The sequence below is a fragment of the Miscanthus floridulus genome, chromosome 16 (genome assembly GCF_019320115.1).
Source record: "Miscanthus floridulus cultivar M001 chromosome 16, ASM1932011v1, whole genome shotgun sequence".
Lineage (NCBI taxonomy): Eukaryota > Viridiplantae > Streptophyta > Magnoliopsida > Poales > Poaceae > Miscanthus > Miscanthus floridulus.
The window spans coordinates 68,998,075-69,016,599 of record NC_089595.1 but is presented as its reverse complement, the minus strand read 5'-3'; the positions used below and the strand labels follow the sequence as shown (position 1 = coordinate 69,016,599).

The window sequence follows — 18,525 nt, the reverse complement described above, 5'->3', positions numbered from 1 at the left end:
ACATTTATAAAGCTCAGAAAAAGCACTACAACTCTCCTATTATCACCAATACATGACTCCATGTTTCAATGAGCCAAACAATACAATCTTTCAGATCTGTCTAGAGGACATGCAAAACTTGACAGCAAATTTGTAAAATCTATAACTCTTAAACCATCAGTCCTAAAATCATGAAATTTTAGAAAAAGCAAGATAAGGAAATTATCTACAACTTTGTATTCACCATATTTGCAGAAAACATCATTTGATCCATGAAGTTATCATCACAACAGAAAATGCACATGCAACCATTTCAGAATGTAACAATTTGACGTTTCACTTGTTTTGCTAACAAAGAACATGCACACATGAGCTATTCAAGAACTCCAACCACCACTAACATACTTAGCAACACTTTATTGAATCCCAATCACTCAAAGCATCACCAAATACAATTACAAGCTTTATCTACAATTATGCTTTTATTAATTCTTCTTCTAATAAACACACACACATATATATAATGTTAGTGATATACGAGAACAACTAGTTTGTGGCTGAGACTTTTATGAGTGGTAGTTGTTATCAAAACATGGTTACTGCACAAATTTCACATGCTCAGGATTTATAATTTAATTACTATGAAAAAGACAAATTGCTATTGCAAGAAAACATGTAAAAGCAAGATAAATCTAAAGATCATCATTTTCTATAAACATATAGCCATATTATACATGCAAGGGCAAAGGAACCACATTTCACATTTTTGCATATATACATTATTTATAAATCATTTAAAACTATTTATCAAGCATTAATCAAGTTAAATTCATAACTTGGTCATACATGCACCAAAAATTATGAAATTTTATCAAGAGCTCACACATGCTATAAGTATACTAGCATTTGGAGCAGTACAACAGTAGATATGATGATAGCAAGCAAAGTAAGCTAGAATTAACCATTAATCATGATTAAATCAAAACATCATAAAACAGTGATCAAACAACATGTTTAATATTTTTCTTAGCCAGAACATGTCAAAACAAGACTCCCAAAACTGGAATCACGATTTTAGGACATTCCTACCTCGAGATATGCATCTGACAAACTTAAAATGATTTCTAAAAGCACTTTATAAGAATAAATAAAAACAGCGGAAACTTTTCACTAACACATATCATATTATGCATCTACTGCATAGATCTACTCTTAAGGATTCTAAAAAGTATTCATTTGCTATTTTACGGTTTTTCTATGATTTATTACGATTTTCCAAAGTTTCAGCCATAAAAGAAAAATAAACTTGCACCGAGGACCTCGAACTTCCACGAAAATAAATTCCAGCGAAACAGACCTTCCAGCCACTATTTACACGAGTCACGACTCTGTAGAAAACCCCTTCCCTTTCTTCGAATTTGAGTGCGACGTCCTTCATGCGATTTGAAACAGAGGAGGCACGGGAGCTCGCCGGTTCAGGCGACGGGGTCGCCGGCGGTGGCCATGGCGGGGCCATGCGCCCATCTAGGGGCTCATGCGCGGCCGCAGGGCTGTCCGTCTTGGGCCGCGACTGACCGAGGCAGCCTAGCCACATGAGCGAAGGGCCATAGTGCCCTAGCGAAGGCTCGAGGTCAGCAGTGACTGACTGCTCCGGGCGAAGAAGAGCAGTGCGCCGGCTGCGGCGCACGACGACGAAGGTGCCACAATGCACGGGAGAAACAGAGGTGGCTCAGAGAATGAGCGAGGATGGTGGCTGCGGAGCTCGGTTGGTGGCCATGGCGGTGCGTCTGCGCTCGCGAGCTGTAGAGCGAGGAAGGGAGCGAGCGGAGGCGAGGGAGTGCGAGTGAGGGGATGGGGAGCTCGGGCGTCCACCTTTGGAGGGCGCAGGGGCGCGGCAGGGAGGTAGGTACATGTGGCAGTGGCGCTCAACAATGGTGGGGGCGCGCTCTCGCGCATGGATGACGCGTCGGCATTTCTCCGAGCACGTGGCGTGCAGCGAAGTGGGCATGGTGGGAGCCAAATTGGGCCAGCTATGAGCCGATTTGGACATTGGGCCCAAAAGCAAAGTTGAATCCCACCTGATGATCTACAAAACTCATTAAGGGTGCTTGGCCATTAGAGAAACATATTAACATGTAATTATGCCCGAAGTTGACACTATCAGCGACTAATCAAGGATTAAGCCTTGCTTTGCTTGAGCTCGAATTACTTGGTCAAAACGTGGTCAAATTGATTCCTACTTTTTGTATGTCCTTCTCCGAGATGTAATCTCCAACTTTTATATTTGGCTCAACTTGAGTTATTTAACAAAAATCCGAGAACGCGAGATGCCAATCATCGTTGCCACTGAAATTTCCAGACTAAGCCAAATTTTCGAGATCCAAAACAGCACTGGGTTCAGTTTTGAGTCCTCAGTTTGACTAAGTTAGCGACCAAACTAGCTCATGACCCTTGAACAAAGTTTGTTGTGCACCTCTTGGTCTGCAACTTTGCTTAAAGGATCATGGATTGGTTCATCTTATTTAGGGAGATACAATTACCCAAAGTAGGGTACACGAAACTGAAACCAGGATTCAGTTAACTCCTCAAAACAGTTAGTCTTTGCTGATTTTGAAACTAACTTCGAAGATCTAAATAAACTTCAAATTTGATGAGACTTGCTTCATTATTTCCAGCATAAAGTGTACTTCAACTCATATTAAGGAATCTAGTTGAGTTACCATATGAATTTGGAAGATAAAAATGTCACAACATGTCAACTCGCTGTTGTCGATCAGGGACGAGATTTATGAGATGCCAAAACAACACTGCATCCAAATTTGATGCCACTGTTTGACCCACTTAGGAGTTGAATTAGGGCTTGGTCCAAAAATAAAGTTTGTTGCATTCCATTCAAACTTCAACTTTTATTTAAGGTCCAACTCCATGCAAGCACTCCAAATAGTTGGTCAACACAGGTCAAAATCATATGATGAAAAAGATAATTTTAGCTATTCCCACACTTAGAAGCATTTTCTTGACATTTGCTCAACACGAACCCTTCATGACTTTTGTTGTAAAGTTCAATTAGAGTCAGTTGGGCAAGGTAGCAAGGTTTGGTCGACATCCCATGTTCCTATTCACCTGATGAAGCAATTTAGGCAAAAATAAACTTATCATTTCATGTGACTTTTTGGTTCCAAACTTCATGAAACTTTTCCACTGGTCAAGATGGATGCATATTGATGTAATGTACATGAAATAAGCATGTTTAACATTACTCATGCCTAATCTTAATCAGGGTCCACATGTAAGCAAAGGCGTGTTGTCCAAGTTCAAGTTGGGACTCAATTTCATAGATTGGATCTCAACACCTTCATCATCACTTCAAAATTATGAACTAGAGCTCTTGATTACCACTGAACTTATCATGTTAGAGCTTAAACCCACTGCTTAACTGGTGAAAAACACCTGGGGTGTTACAACTGTGTTCAAAAGAAAAAAAAACAGATACAGTCATAGGGACAAGGGGGGTGATGCCTTTTGAAATATTCCTTGTCCTGGGGCTAGGATGGCAAATGGGTCATAGGCATTTTTCCTTCGTTGAAATGTCTCCCACCTTGCCTCAAAGTGGGCCTTCCACTCCTGTGTAGTGTTGTAGTTGGGCAGATATTGCTTCACCCTAATACCTGCCTTGCCAGAGAATTCTATTATCTGGTTATTGAGGTTCAGTGCATGTTCGACGCCGTGAGGACCTGATGAAGATGGCACTGAGGATAGGAATCCCACTAGGTAGAAAACTTCCTCATCTGGTATGACTACTGACGTTCTATTGTCCCATCTGCATGAAATGAAAATAGTCAGTCATCAATCAAACTATGGAAGGTGCACCACCATGAGGTTTATTGTTTCACATATTAATTTAATTACCTGAATTTGTTTACTGGGTAGAGCAATATGGGACCACTGTTGCTGTCTTTCAGTATTTTCCCAAAGACCTCCCTTGCGAATGTGTGGATCGAACTCTTTGGAACCATGAGATTTAGCCATGGGTGTGGGACCTCCCACATCCCCTTAACTCTCAGTTTAACCTCAGAGGAGCGCACCCTATCCAGGAACTCGATGTAGGTGACATCTGTGTGGAATAGGGATGGAGGCATATATCTAAGTTGATACAGTAGGTTATTGACCTCCTGCAGACATGTATACACATATTTCGATCACTCAAATTGATTTCATTTTATATTAGTCACAAGTCGTAACCATATTCAATGGTATGCGAGTTGTCTGCTCACCTGTTCCATGTTGTCTGCCTCCTCAGGGTTGTAGTTCTTGGTCATCTCGAGGCGGAAGAGCACCCTTCTATCTGATTCGAACTGGCTTGCCCACACTGGATCCTGTGGGCTAAATGATGATCTCCAGTTGTTCAGGATGCCTGTCCTGTTGATGATGACGAAGCCCTCTATGTAATCAAAGGTCTTCTCTGCTGAAATAAGCATCTCCTGATCCTCTGCAAAGCTTGTGAAGTCTGAGTAGAGAACTCTAATCCACCTCACCTGTTGCATATTCAAATCATTAGCGAGTAGCTGTTAAAAGTTGCTAACGTTAAGTTGGTATATAAATGATTCTCTTGTTTGCTGTACCATTTTTGGAGCAGGCTCGAGCACAATCCTGGCCCTAGTGATGATACCGAACTGACCTAGGCCACCAAGAGCAGCATGGAAGAGATCAGAGTTCCGCTCTGGTGAGCAAGTGACGATGTCTCCTTTTCCTGCATTTAGCAGTCATGATGTACAAGTTGGATAAGAACCCATTATATTTTGTTGTTCAGAGAACTTTCATTTCATCATAATTATCAAGGTATATATGTCTGATACCTGTCACAATCTCCAGCTCGTTTACATTGCTGATTTGTGGGCCATGTCGGAACGTCTGCCCACTGACCCCTGCATTCGACAACGTGCCTCCAATTGTGAGGTGGAGATAATCAGTCCATGACTTTGGTGCCAGACCGTACTTCAATGTCTCATTCAGGACATTTATCCAGAGTTCTCCTCCTGAGGCATCAACATAGGGCGATGCACCAGACTGCACCTGCATCTTGGCATTAGGGAGGGACTCCATTTTAATGACAATCCCTCCAGCTGCCTGGCACTGCCCTCGGAGTGAGTGTCCATGCCCACGGGCCGCCACGGTGAGCATGGAGTGCTCTCCCGCCAAGAAGACATGCCTGACCGTAGTGGCAATGTCATCTACTGAGCCTGGATGAAGCACAGCAGCTGGCATGAAACTAGAGAGATTGCCAAAGTCCCAGGCAGCAGTAGACACGTCACGGAAGCTGAAATGGCCATCGAGGGGTAGTTTATTGAGGGTTGCGAGCACATCTTGGTCAGTTGTGTGGGAGGTGGTGACTACACCAAAGGCAAATAAAACGAAAAACTTCAGGTACTGCAGAACTGATGGTTTCATGGCTCATCTACAGTTCAACAACCAACTAGTTCAGCAGTTTAAGTTTTGAGGAGAAAGATGAATAGGATAGGGTGGTTTAGTGTAAGGAGGGATGGGAATGGAGAGTGAGGGATGTATGGATATTTAAAGGGGCACTTGGAGGGTTTGCATGTGAACTGGTTAAAGATGGCAACCGGTATGTTACCCGCGGATACAAGCCTCACAGACCCGCACCCGGGAGAGAAATTGTGCGTCGGCACCCCCGCCCGCCACCCGCCACGCGTAGCATTCTGTGCCCGCACCCGCTATCCGCGGGCATGCCTGCATGCCCGCCAGCGTGGTAGGACAGCGACTTGCACGGCGGGGACGACGGCCTAGGTCGGAGCCTCGGAGGCTAGCGGCCGGTGTCGGAGGCTCGGAGGATGGCGACCGGCGTCGGAGTGCGCTGGATCTGGAGAGGAGTCGCGCGTGGAGACTAGAGAGGAGCGTGCGAGGCTGTCGAAGTGCGCTGGAGTGGGGGGAGGCGCCGCGACCGCGAGTTGGAGCCTCGGAGTGGGACGGCCGGCGTCCGCTAGCTGTCGGTGTAGGGAGGCCGGAGGCCGGTGTCGGGGTGGCGCGAGTGGGGGAGGTGCGACGCCCCGTGTGGAGGAGCCACGCCAACGCCATGAGTGGAGGAGCCGCGCGCGACTGCGTGTGGGGGAATGGGGAGGCGGGGTCGCGGGTGACGGGCTGGTGGTGGTCGCTTGTGGGAATGGGATTGTGAATTTGGGACCAATGAAACCCTAGGATGAAGAATATATACCTCTTCTGCAATGGCCCCACATGTCAGCGTGGGTTTGCGGGTGCGGGCATGCTATTTTCTTACCCGTAGAGCTTTGCCTGTTGGATCCAATTCTATACCCGAGTCCGTGCCCGCGGGCACAGATTCACGCCCGTATCCACGCCCACCGGGTCCGGTGCCCGCGGGCACGTGGTTTTTTCGTGCCCGTTGCCATCTTTAGGATTGGCGTAGGAGGTGGTGTCATCAAACCAGACTTGGGAACTGTTTGGTTGACTAGGATCAGTAAGAGAACAGGTTTGGCTGCAAAATATGGATGCAAACGTATTGCACTGCTGCAAATATTCCTTTCTACAATTTTTTGGTTCGTTGATTCTGTTTGAAGCGTGGTAAAACATGCGTTGGTAAATGAATGGTGGCAGGAGGAAAAGAGGCAGTCCATTCACTAGACTCGGTCTATCATGGCTCCTATCATTCACTACATGACCAGGAGAACAGTGACATAGCAAGGATCGTGCAGTGACAGATATGTTTTTGAACCTGTGTATGTTCGAGCCAGACGGTGGTAACGAAACAGATATCAAGTAGCAGACCTGATTTCTGTCTAACAGACCCGCTTGATGCTTCAAATTCGATTTCATGTGCAGGATTTCATGTTACTCTTCAGCAGGATCAGTTGATAGAACTCATAGAAGTGCTATATTCGTTCCTTTAGACTTGTAAGTGGCAAACAATCTTCTGACCATATCTGATAAAGTTTCCATCAGGATGCTTGTTCAGACAATGCATGCATTTTTTTGCAGAATCTTTTCTCCAACAGCAGAACGTACATACATGTCGGTAAGATGTCTAGCCAATTGTAGAAATATCGATACTGTTAAATAATCTGCTGCTCATCTCTGTATGCGCGGCAGGGGCAGACGTCGAAAGGGCTCCCCTGATACTGCACCGTAACCGCTGTAGGGGCAGGTGCTGAAAGACTCACCTGCCGCACTGTAGCCACAGTAGGGGCAGACGCCAAAGTCAGCCCTGCTATCATATCTGGTCAATGTAACAGCATGGCAGCCTGACATGTCTATGTACTAAGATTAGATGGATATAGTTGTATATATAGTTTTCCACTGCAACTCAGTAAAGAGAGCGAGTTTAGTTTTGCCATCTCCTCTGCAGAGCTCCGACCATTGTTGGTGCTTGTGCTGTGTGTGTGCGCGCTCTGTTCTCCCTCCCTTCTTCTACCTCTAGCCATAGTGTGTGGTCGGCAATGCCGGTGAGCGGTCGGCTTACCCGTGCCGAAGATCCAGTAGCCAACAAGTGGTATCGGAGCCGTACAAGCGCCGTCGTCAGACTAACCGCTAGCGAGGATGGACGGTTTGGAGATGGGCAACAGCAGTGGCGCTGCTGTGGCTGCCCAGCCATGATAGGAGGTCGTCGTGCGCATGGTGCGGGAGGTCAGCGGCACCAGTTGGCTGACGCTGACTCGCACCAACTATGGCGAGTGGGCGGTGACCATGAAGGTCAAGCTCAGAGCCCGACGGCTCTAGAGTGCTATTGACAAGGGCACCGACAACGAAGAAGATGACATGTCAGTGTTGGAGGCTATCCTCGCTGCTGTGCTGGTGGAGTACAGAGAGCTATTGGGGGCGAATAACTCTGCTAAGGAGGCATGGGAGGCCATTGCAGCAATGCGCGTCGGCTCTGACCGCGTAAAGAAGGCGATGTCCCAGCTGCTGAAGCAGGAGTACACCATCCTCAAGTTCAAGGATGGTGAGTCGATGGAGGACTTCTCCCTCCGCCTACAGTCACTCATCAGCAAGCTGAGAAGCCACGGCGTCACCATCGGCGAAGAAGAGGCGGTCTTCAAGTACCTTCACTCCGCGCCGGTGAAGTACATCTAGATCGCTCTCTCCATAGAGACGATGCTGGACTTGTCCACCCTCACCATTGAGGATGTGATAGGCCGTCTGCGGGCAGTGGACGAGCGCATAGAGCAGACCACAACAACGATGGACAGCGGCAAGCTGTTACTGACAAAGGAGTGGGATGCCCGGAAGAAGTCCGGGAAAGCCTCCTCTAGCCGCGATGGCGATAGCAAGCGCCATGGCAAGGCTTCTTCGGAGAAGAAAAAGAAGAAGGTTGACCCCAATGCCTGTCGACACTGTAGAAAGACAGGCCATTGGGCAAAGGAGTGCTCAAATCGCAAGCAGGAGAACAAGAATGAGGCTGATTTAGCATAGGCTGATGAGGATGATAAGGCCACTCTCCTGATGGCGACGTTCTATGCACTGCACGACGTTGAGGCTAAGGAGAAGGGAGAGGTGATGGTGGTGGAAGGGCACGGCAAGGCTCTGAAGGCTGTCAATCTCGACGAACCGCGCGCCTAAGTCCACCTCAAACATGTGGGTGGCGAGTAGGAGCAGCGGTGGTATCTGGACTCTGGCGCCAGCAACCACATGACGGGCTCCAAGGAAGCCTTCTTCGAGCTCAACGGCAACATGACCGACACGATGAATTTCGGTGATGGCTCAAGGGTTGCGATCCAAGGGTGCGGCACTATCATCTTCAGGTGCTAGAACAGCGAGCACCACGCACTGACGGATGTGTACTACATTCTACAGCTACGTTCAAGCATCTTCAACATCGGGCAGCTAGACGAGTGCGGATGCGAGGTACTGATCGAGAGCAGGATCCTGAAGATTCGGGATCGGGAGCGGCGTCTTCTCGCGAAGGTAAAATGCTCACGTAATTGATTGTACCTACTCGACTTGAAGGTGGAGCAGCCGGTGTGCCTGGCAACATGACACACCGAGGAGCCATGGCTGTGGCATGCCCGGTTTGGCCATCTCAGCTTTGATGCGCTCGGTCGGCTGGAGAAGATGGTCTGAGGGCTGCCCCACAACAAGCACGCAGGCGAGCTATGTGACAGCTGCCTAGCCAGGAAGTAGAGGAGCCTGCCATTCCCAAAGGCGGCCAAGTATCGCATGGCGGATGCTCTCGAGCTCATCCACGGTGATCTTTGCGGGCCAATCACGCCAGCCACAAATGGTAGTCAGTGGTACTTCCTCCTACTCATGGATGATTGCAATCGCTATATGTGGCTGCAACTCCTGACGAGTAAGGACAAGGCGACGGAGGCAATCAAGAAGTTCAAGGCGGGCGGAGAGGCGAAGAGCGGCAAGAAGCTATGCATGCTGCGGACTGATCACGGTGGCAAATTCACTTCGGTGGAGTTCGCATCGTACTACGTGGGTCAGGGTGTGATGTGACACCACACCGCACCATACTCGCCATAGCAGAATGGCGTGGTGGAGCGATAGAACCAGACAGTGGTCGGCATGGCTCGATCCATGATGAAGGCCAGGAGCATGCTGACAAGGTTCTAGGGTGAGGCGGTGACCACGGCGATGTTCATCCTCAATCGCGTGCCCACTAAGGCCCTAAAGGGCAAGACATTGTTTAAAGCTCGGTATGGGTGCAAGCCAAGCATGTCCTTCCTCCGGACATTCGGTTGCATCGGCCATGTTAGGAAGACAAAGCCTGTCCTTACCAAGCTAGAGGATAGGAGCACACCGATGGTGCTCCTAGGCTATGTGGAAGGTACCAAGGTGTATCGGCTCTATGACCCATGCGGAGGTAAGGTTCTTGTCTCGCGCGACATCGTGTTCGATGAGAAGGTGGCCTAGGACTGGGATAGTCTAGGCACGAGGGAACCTAGCGGCTTCACTAGCACCTTTGTCAATGAGCATTTGGTCATCCACGGTGGTGGAGACGCTAGAGAGGAGGTGCTGACCACTCTAGCAACAGAGCTAAGCACTCCTAGGGCGGTGCCGAGCACTCCGAGAGTGGTGCCGAGCACTTCAGTAGTGGTGTCGAGCAGTCCTGCAGTGGTGCCAACCACTCCAGGATAGGTGCTGAACGCTCCCATAGCGGGGCCGAGAGGTCTTGCAGTGGTGCCGACCACTCCAAGACTAGTTCTGAGCACTCTGAGAGGGGTGCCAACCACTCTAGGAGTGGTGATGAGCGGTCTAGGAATAGTGCCAAGCACTGTAGTCAGGCTGCCGAGCACTCTAGGTGCTGTGTTGATAACTCCAGCGGAACAGGAACTCCATCGACATCGATCGAGTTTGCCTCACCTCCAAGCGACATCACTGAGTTCATGGATGCCTTCCACGATGGTGAGGAGGTGTGGTTTTGCAGGCTGGACAACATCATCAGTGGCACAGGGTCCTCATGCCTGGCGGGTCGGCTGCTCAATGATCTAGAGCTGCTTCTCGTTAGTGCAGAGGAACCACCAACGTTCACATTGGCCAAGCACGATGCAAATTGGCGACGGACGATGTTGGAGGAGATGAAGGCGATTGAGGAAAACAAGACTTGAGAGCTCGTCAATCCACCTCCAGGATGTCGTCTGATCGGCTGGAAGTGGGTGTACAAAGTCAAGCGGGACAAGCGTGATGCCATTGTCAAGCATAAGGTGTGCCTCATCGCCCGAGGCTTTGTCTAGTGTGAGGGTATCGACTTCGAGGAAGTCTTTGCGCTGATAGTGCGCATGGAGTCTACCTGACTGCTGCTAGCTTTGGCAGCAATGAAGGACTGGCGCGTCCATCACCTGGACATAAAATCGGCCTTCCTCAATGGTGAGCTGGCGGAGACGGTCTTCATCAGGCAACCTCTGGGTTTTGCTGTCAAGGGAGCGGAGCACAGGGTGCTCCGACTACGCAAGGCGCTCTACGGGCTATGGAAGGCCCCACGAGTGTGGAACATCAAGCTTGACGCCAAGCTGGGCGAGCTTGGGTTCACGCAGTGCACAACCAAGCACGCGCTCTACATGCGGCGATAGGGGAAGGAGGAACTTGTCATCGGCGTGTATGTGGACGACTTGATCGTTACCAGTGCGCGTGTAAAGGACATCGATAGCTTCAAACATGAGATGGTGGCTCGTTTTCAAATGAGAGATCTTAGCGTGCTGTCCTACTACCTCGGCATCGAGGTGAGACAGGGGAAGGAGGCACTCATGCTCGGTCAGAGTGCATATGCCTCAAAGCTGTTGGAGTGGAGCAGCATGACTGAGTGTAAGCCATGCGTGACTCCAATGAAGGAGCGGCTGAAGCTGATGAAGGATAGTACCGCGGCGAAGGTAGATGCAACACTCTACTGGAGCATCGTTGGCGGTCTACGCTACTTAGTCCACATTAGGCCAGACATTGCGTTCGTCGTGGGCTATGTCAGCCGCTTCATGGAGGATCTCCGAGAGGATCACTGGGCTGCGGTAAAGCGGCTGTTGCGCTACGTCAAGGGGACAGTGAATCAGGTGATCGTCTTCCCCAAGACCGATGAAAGTGGGCTACAACTCACTGTGTTTAGTGATGTAGACATGTCGGGGAACATCAATGGACGGTGGAGCACCTCTGGAGTGCTCGTCTTCCTCGGGTCAGCTCCAATCTCATGGCTATTGCTGAAATAGAAGGTGGTAGCGCTATCCATGTGTGAGGCAGAGTACATGGCGGCGGCCACAGCGGCATGCCAAGCTATGTGGCTACGCCGGCTGCTAGGCGAGCTGACCGGTATGGAAGCTCACCCACCAACACTAATGGTGGACAACTAGCCCGCCATTGCCCTCGTGATGAATCTGGTTCTCCATGACCGAAGCAAGCACGTTGACATCAAGTTCCACTTCCTCAGGGACTGTGTCGATGGAGGGCAGATCGTCATTGAGTTTGTTGAAACTGGTCGGCAACTCACAGACGTCCTCACTAAGCCGCTCGGTCGTCTTCGGTTCATGAAGCTGAAGAAGATGATTGGTATGGAGGAGGTTCAAGGGTTAGCAGTAGGATTAGGGGAAGAATTGTTAAATAATCTGCTGCTCACCTCTGTATGAGCGGCAGGGGTAGGCGTCGAAAGGGCTCCCCTGCTGCTGCACTGTTGCCGCTGCAGGGGCAGGCGCCGAAAGGCTCACCTGCCGCACTGTAGCCACAGCAGGGGCAGGCACCAAAGTCAACCCTACTATCACATCTAGTCACTGTAGCAGCATGGTAGCCTAACATGTCTGTGTACTAGAATTAGATGGGTAGAGTTGTATATATAGTTTTCCACTGCAACTCAGTAAAGAGAGCGAGTTCAGTTTTGCCATCTCCTCTGTAAAGCTCCGGCCAATGCTGGTGCTTATGCTATGTGTGTGCGCGCTCTGTTCTCCCTCCTTTCTTCTACCTCTAGCCATAGTGTGTAATCGGCAATGCCGGTGAGCGGTCGGCTCACCCGTGCCGGAGATCCAGGGGCCAACAGATACATCGCTAAGGAAATTTCTTTTTCAATATTTTGTTCTTAGCTCAATCGTATGGATAGGGAATGCCTATGGATTCTTTTCCTTTATGGTGACCAAGGAGTTTTTGCATGATATATAGTAAACAAAGACCAGAGGCCTTTCAAAAAAAGAAGAAAGGAAGAAAAGAGAGAGAGAGAAGAAGCGATAGACAAAGCATTTACTCCATCCATTCCAAATTGTAAGTCATTCTAGCTTTTTTATCTAGACAATGTATATCTATGTGCGTAACAAAAGCTATGTACTTAGAAAAGCCAAAATGACTTATAATTTAGAGTGGAGGGGGTACGTTTTTCTTTGGATAAACTTGAAGAGCTTTGGACCTTTGGTGCACAACGCACTGGTGAATAAATCTGATTATAATCTATCTAACAAGTCTTTTGCCAATATTATTTTCAGTGCAATTACCATATGACTTGGCATCTTATTCATCTTGTAGCTAGGCATGGTTTCGCAAACTAAAAAAAGCACCACTATTTTGTTTTGAAGTGAAATTTTTTTGGGCATTTTGTTTTTCCCCTTCCTCTTATGGCTTTGTAAAAGGATTGAATATACTACGAAGAGAGTTGAATTGATCTTAGAAAAATTAACCTAGGGCTCTAACTCAAACTACACTAAAGAAACTAAAACAATAAGCAAACAAAATGAGCACTTAAAAATTTATCTAGTGTTCTCTGCTTACTGAAACTCAAACACTTTTGTGACCTCAATCTTATTAACTAGCCTAAGTTATTCTAAGAAAGGTAAAGCCACACAAATAAAGCACATTGGGAACATAAATGTGGTAAGTAAAGAGATTTAACGCTGCTAAGGGTCATGATGTGGAGATGTATCTTATATTATCGGTTGCCAAAACAAAACTCTTAACCTACATTAGGGAACCACCGAGGTACGCTTTCAATCACCAAGCCTTTCTCTTGTCACTATGTTTGGCTCGCCACAAAGGCTCCCACCAACCATGACAAGTGCCGCAAGCCACTTAGACTAACCACTTGTTGTCCACCTGAGAGTTTCTCACCAACAAAGGAGTCTTCTTGTGATTCGCATACCAAACTGCAGTCGCTCCACACTAAACATGGAGGGTCATCGATATCACTGGAGGGGCACCAAGCTTCCAAGTGTTCTAGTACATAAGATTACAAGGGCTCTTAGCTCAACTCACGTGCTCCCTCAAGCCAAGGTCTAATCACTCACTAAGATGGACACTAAGCACAAGCTAATCACTTATTTCTTATATAGTGAATGAAGTGTTCTTCACTTGCACAAGGTACTCCAACACCCTTTGAATAGCGGGCCAAGGAGATTCCTAAAAAATAGTCCCAAACACTCAACTAGTCATTATGCCCATGGACTGTAAACACAATCCTCATCGAATGATCTGGTGAGACACAAATGCACATGATTGGATCACCCCATGAGGCATCTGACCATGGCTGATAGTTGGCTCTCGAGCCACTATCACTAGGTCCGACATCACCAGATGATTCGGTGGTGGTATTTCTCCTTCACCATATCGTCTGGTGGCTCCATCCAACCTGTTCTGCAAGTGTTTGTTTTTCATTGTATGATTCAGTGGCCATCTTCCTTTAGCATATCGTCCGGTGCTCTGTGCACCATGCTTCTCTTCACTCTGCACTCCACTACACCAAAACACCAATACACTGTTAGACATCTATCTCTAAAAGTGCATATTTGCAAATCGACAGTCAAACGGTAAAAGTGTGTGACAAATCATATGACTCTAGTTATACCTTTAACGATCGACTGTCTATCGGTATACTAGTATGTAATTAGCATTGGACACTGTTCTGAGGCTATGGTGTAGTGCTCTTTGATCATCATGGTATGATGTGGTGGACTCTTCTTTCTTAATTGGATTGTCCAGTGATGTTTTATACAGAGATTTCTCTTCTTAGCTTGCTCTTGTCGTATAATTAGGTTTTCACTGATCACCAAAACAACAAAGAACATTGCATAGGGCCATGCTAACTATACTTCGCTAAATGAATGATATCTCTCTCATGAATGAATGAACCATCTTCTTTTCTAACCTAGGAAGGATTCAAGGGCACCAAAGTCTTTTTATCTACATCCTTAAAGCGTGCACACAAATCTATGGGCGATCTATAGTTTTAACCTGAGCTACCTATATCTATCATTATCAAGGAATGACTTCGTGTAGTGGGCTTTCCTTTTCTGCTCTATCTTGATAGTAAATGTAGGGGGCTGTTGAAGAGATTATTATCTTTTTCAGGAAAACGAAAGGTATTTTTATTGAAATGTTTTTCTATGAAATAGATTGTCACTTTCTTCATCATTTCAAAGGAAGGACTTGCTTTATCATTTTTTTGGTCCTTCACTTATCAACAATCGTGGACAATTCTATTTCAATTGCTACTCTCCACGATGTGTTATAGATGCCTTTGTTGGGCGTCAGTATAGGCGCCGGCCTAGGCCCAGCCATGGCTAATAAGGAGGCTTAGCTGGTTACGTTAGGAGAGGAAGGGAGGAGATTTAGGAGATCTGTTTTGGTATTTAGGACGTTTATTATGGTTTGTTAGGGGTGCACCTATCCTATAAAGGGGCACTTAGAGACTGTAATCAGATTATCGAAGAAGGAATAAACCTCCCAAGGTGGGTGGGTTTCCCTTCCATGGTGGCTGCTAGCGATTCTGCCGCTACCACCGGCAAACCTCCTGCTACACCACTTCCTCGCTATTCTCTACGTTCTTATTCCCAATCCAGCCTACTACTCCACTCTCCCCTACGATCTCCTCATTGTACTTGCCCATGCCATAACAATTTGATATCGGAGACCTCTACAGGTGCATCGGCTACCATGTCCGGCACCTTCACTCCGGCTGCCATGGATGCCAAACTGGATAGCATCTTGGGCTAGCTCTCCACCATCACCAATTGGCTCAAGTCCCACGACACCCACCTAGCCCGGATTGAGAAAGCTAAGATCGGTACCGATGATGGTAGAATTCCGGATGCTATCGGGCCTCGCAAGTCTGTAGGCGGTGGGGACGACCATCACGGTGGCAGGGAAGACTTCCACGGTGGCGGTGATGACCACGACGCCCGTGACTCCAACCGTGGCCGAGCCTAGGAAGAATTCCGCGATCACGCGTTCTGTGATCAGGAGCGATACGGCGGGCCGCGTGACCACTTTGACCGCGACCCCTTCATGTTGCGGGATGGGCCCTATGGCCATGATGGCTACGGTCGCCCAGGCCATGACTCGTACTATGACTCCGACCGTGGTGGCTACGATTACGATCATGACCATGACTATGACCGCACTAGGTGCGACTATGACCGTGACTTTGACCATGGTGACAGGCACTACTATAGCGATGGCCCTGGACACCGGGACCCTCACCGGCCACCTAAAATTTTGTTTCCTTCCTTCAATGGAGAATTTTATTTGCTGGCATGGCTTAACAAGTGCGACAACTACTTCTACGGTCATCGTGTGGTGGAGGACGAGAAGGTGTGGATGGCATCTCTGCATCTGGACGACACAACTATCGAGTGGTATTTCTAGATGGAGCGTGACTTCGGGATGGTCTCTTGGCTGCACTTCATCGAATTTGTCAACCTCTGCTTTAGGCCACCCATCCGTTCTTGATTGGTGAGATCAAGGCTCTGGTCTGCATAGGCACTGTGGAAGAGTACTCTCGGTGCTTCCTCGCCATGCTCTTGTTGTGCGATGACCTCTCCACGTGGACGACGATCGATCTCTACACTGGTGGCTTGGGACAACCGCTGGCCTCCAACGTGGAGATGCAACACCCCCGTCAACCTATAGTAAGCCATGAGCTTGGCACGGGCGTATGAACAGTGACAGGTTGAGGCCTCCATTGTCAATAGCTCGGTGCCACCCAAGTCATCTACTCATCGCGTCACGGATTTGGACCCCGCCAGTTCTGCTGGTGCTGCTGCTGCATCGCAAGATAGCAAGACTAAGGGGGTGCACCCTTGCTTTCATCGTCTCACGTGGGCTGAGCTTCAGGAGAAGAGGCAAAATGGTCGGTGCTATTTTTGCCCTAAACCTTACTCCAAGGGCCACAAATGTGCTATGAAGGGTGTCTTCCTCATGGAGTTGGCTGAAGGCGAGGAGGGCCCACTCGGTGACATCTCCAATTTGGAGATTTCTTTATGTGCTCTTATTGACCTCGGGCCTATGGACTCTATGTTGCTATACGTGACTATTGGCGGCATTTAGCTTAGGGCGTTGGTGGACACCGGGTCGACCCACACGTTCATTCACTTGGAGGTGGCCCAGCGCCATGGTCTGCCCATCATGCCTCGTGATAGTCTCTCAGTCTTAGTCACCAATGGTGATCATGAGCGCAGCCCCAGTGTTTGCATCGTTGTTGATGTCTCGATCCACGATGAGCACTTCACCATCGACTGCTTCGCGCTGGACCTCGGCACGTTCGACCTCGTCCTTGGCATCCATTGGCTATGAATGCTTGGACCCATCATTTGGGACTTCAGCGCTCTCTCGATGGCATTTTGGTTCAATGGCCATGCCCACCACTGGTCTGGCCTAAGTGGTGGAGGAGCCATGGCCGATGCCATCATCGACCCTCGTATTGTGCTAGAGGAGCTACTTTGGTCCTTCGAGGACATCTTCGACACTTCGCACGGTCTGCCACCCCAGTGCCGATAGGACTATCGCATCCATCTCCTACCTAGCTCTGCGCTGGTGGCGGTGTGGCCATACCAGTATCCTCAACTCCTAAAGGGCGAGATCGAATGCCTGTGCGATGACATGTTGGCACAAGGGATCATTCGGGCGTCGACATCGCCTTTTTCCTCCCCAGTGCTCCTTGTCCGCAAGAACGATGATAGTTGGCGGTTTTGTGTTGACTACCGCGCCCTCAATGACACCATAGTGAAGGACAAATTTCCTATTCTGGTCGTCGATGAACTCTTGAATGAGCTGAAGGGTGCTCGGTTCTTCTCCAAGATCGACCTCTGCAGCGGGTATCACCAAGCGTGAATGCATCCGGATGACATCCACAAGACGGTCTTCCGTAGACACCCGAGGCACATTGAGTTTCTTGTCCCGCCATTCGGTCTGACAAAGGCGTCGGTGACTTTTCAAGCCTTGATGAACGATGTCCGGAAGCCATTTCTTCGGTGTTTTGTACTTGTTTTCTTTGATGATATACTCATTTTTAGTTCATCATGGTCCGAGCACTTGCATGTCAGGACAGTGCTACAACAGTTGTGGGATCACCGCCTCTTCGCCAAGCGCTTGGAGTGCTTCTTTGGTGAATAGTCTATGGCATACCTCGGCCAAATTATTTTAGCTGAGGGCATCACCATGGACTCCGACAAGGTGGCTGCTCTGGAGGCCTGGCCCTGTTCACACATGGCCCAGGCTCTTCATGGCTTCTTGGGACTCACTGGCTGCTACCGCAAGTTCATCATCGGGTATGGTGGTGTGGCTACCCCTCTAATGGCGCACCTCAAGGGTGAGGGCTTCTCTTGGACGGCAGAGGTAGAAGCCACCTTTGTCGCCCTCAAAGCCGCCCTCGTCTCGGCGTTGGTGCTCCAGCTACTCGACTTCTCTAAGCGGTTCATCGTCGACTGTGACATGTCTGAGGCTGGTTTTGGTGCAGTCCTCCACTAAGGAGATGGTGCGGTGGCCTTCTTCAGCCGTGTTGTAGTGGCCCACCATGCCAAGCTTCTGGCCTATGAGCGGGAGTTGATTGGCCTTGTCAAAGTAGTTCGTCATTAGCGGCCTTATCTCTGGGACCGTTCTTTTACTGTGCGGACAGATCATTGGAGCTTGAAGTTCATCCTAGACCAACGCTTGACTATGATTTCACAACATACTTGGGTCACCAAGTTATTTGGCTATGACCTCTCCATCGAGTACAGGCTAGGGAAGTTGAACACAATGGTGGATGCATTGTTGCGCCGTGATGAAGACTCTAACACCATGGCTGCATGACCGCTCTCTGGACCCTTGTTCGCCCTCTATGACGACTTGCACGCTGCAGTC

The 18,525-nt window shown here is 48.7% G+C and overlaps 3 protein-coding genes across 3 annotated transcripts; 2 read left to right on the top strand and 1 right to left on the bottom strand.

Moving 5' to 3' along the window:
* Positions 1-3,474: 3,474 nt before the first annotated feature.
* Positions 3,475-5,499, bottom strand: LOC136513441 (cytokinin dehydrogenase 9-like). Its single transcript, XM_066507445.1, has 5 exons — positions 4,836-5,499; positions 4,602-4,729; positions 4,254-4,514; positions 3,889-4,151; positions 3,475-3,799 (listed from the first exon to the last, which is right to left on the bottom strand). Exons 1-5 carry the CDS (start codon positions 5,425-5,427, stop codon positions 3,475-3,477), a joined length of 1,569 nt encoding a protein of 522 aa, XP_066363542.1. The 5' UTR covers positions 5,428-5,499.
* A 5,612-nt stretch (positions 5,500-11,111) lies between these two features.
* Positions 11,112-11,645, top strand: LOC136510793 (uncharacterized mitochondrial protein AtMg00810-like). Its single transcript, XM_066505131.1, has one exon. The coding sequence runs from the start codon at positions 11,112-11,114 to the stop codon at positions 11,643-11,645; it is 534 nt and encodes a 177-aa protein (XP_066361228.1).
* A 6,154-nt stretch (positions 11,646-17,799) lies between these two features.
* LOC136510792 (uncharacterized mitochondrial protein AtMg00860-like) lies at positions 17,800-18,150 on the top strand. The gene has a single exon (XM_066505130.1). The coding sequence runs from the start codon at positions 17,800-17,802 to the stop codon at positions 18,148-18,150; it is 351 nt and encodes a 116-aa protein (XP_066361227.1).
* Positions 18,151-18,525: the final 375 nt, after the last annotated feature.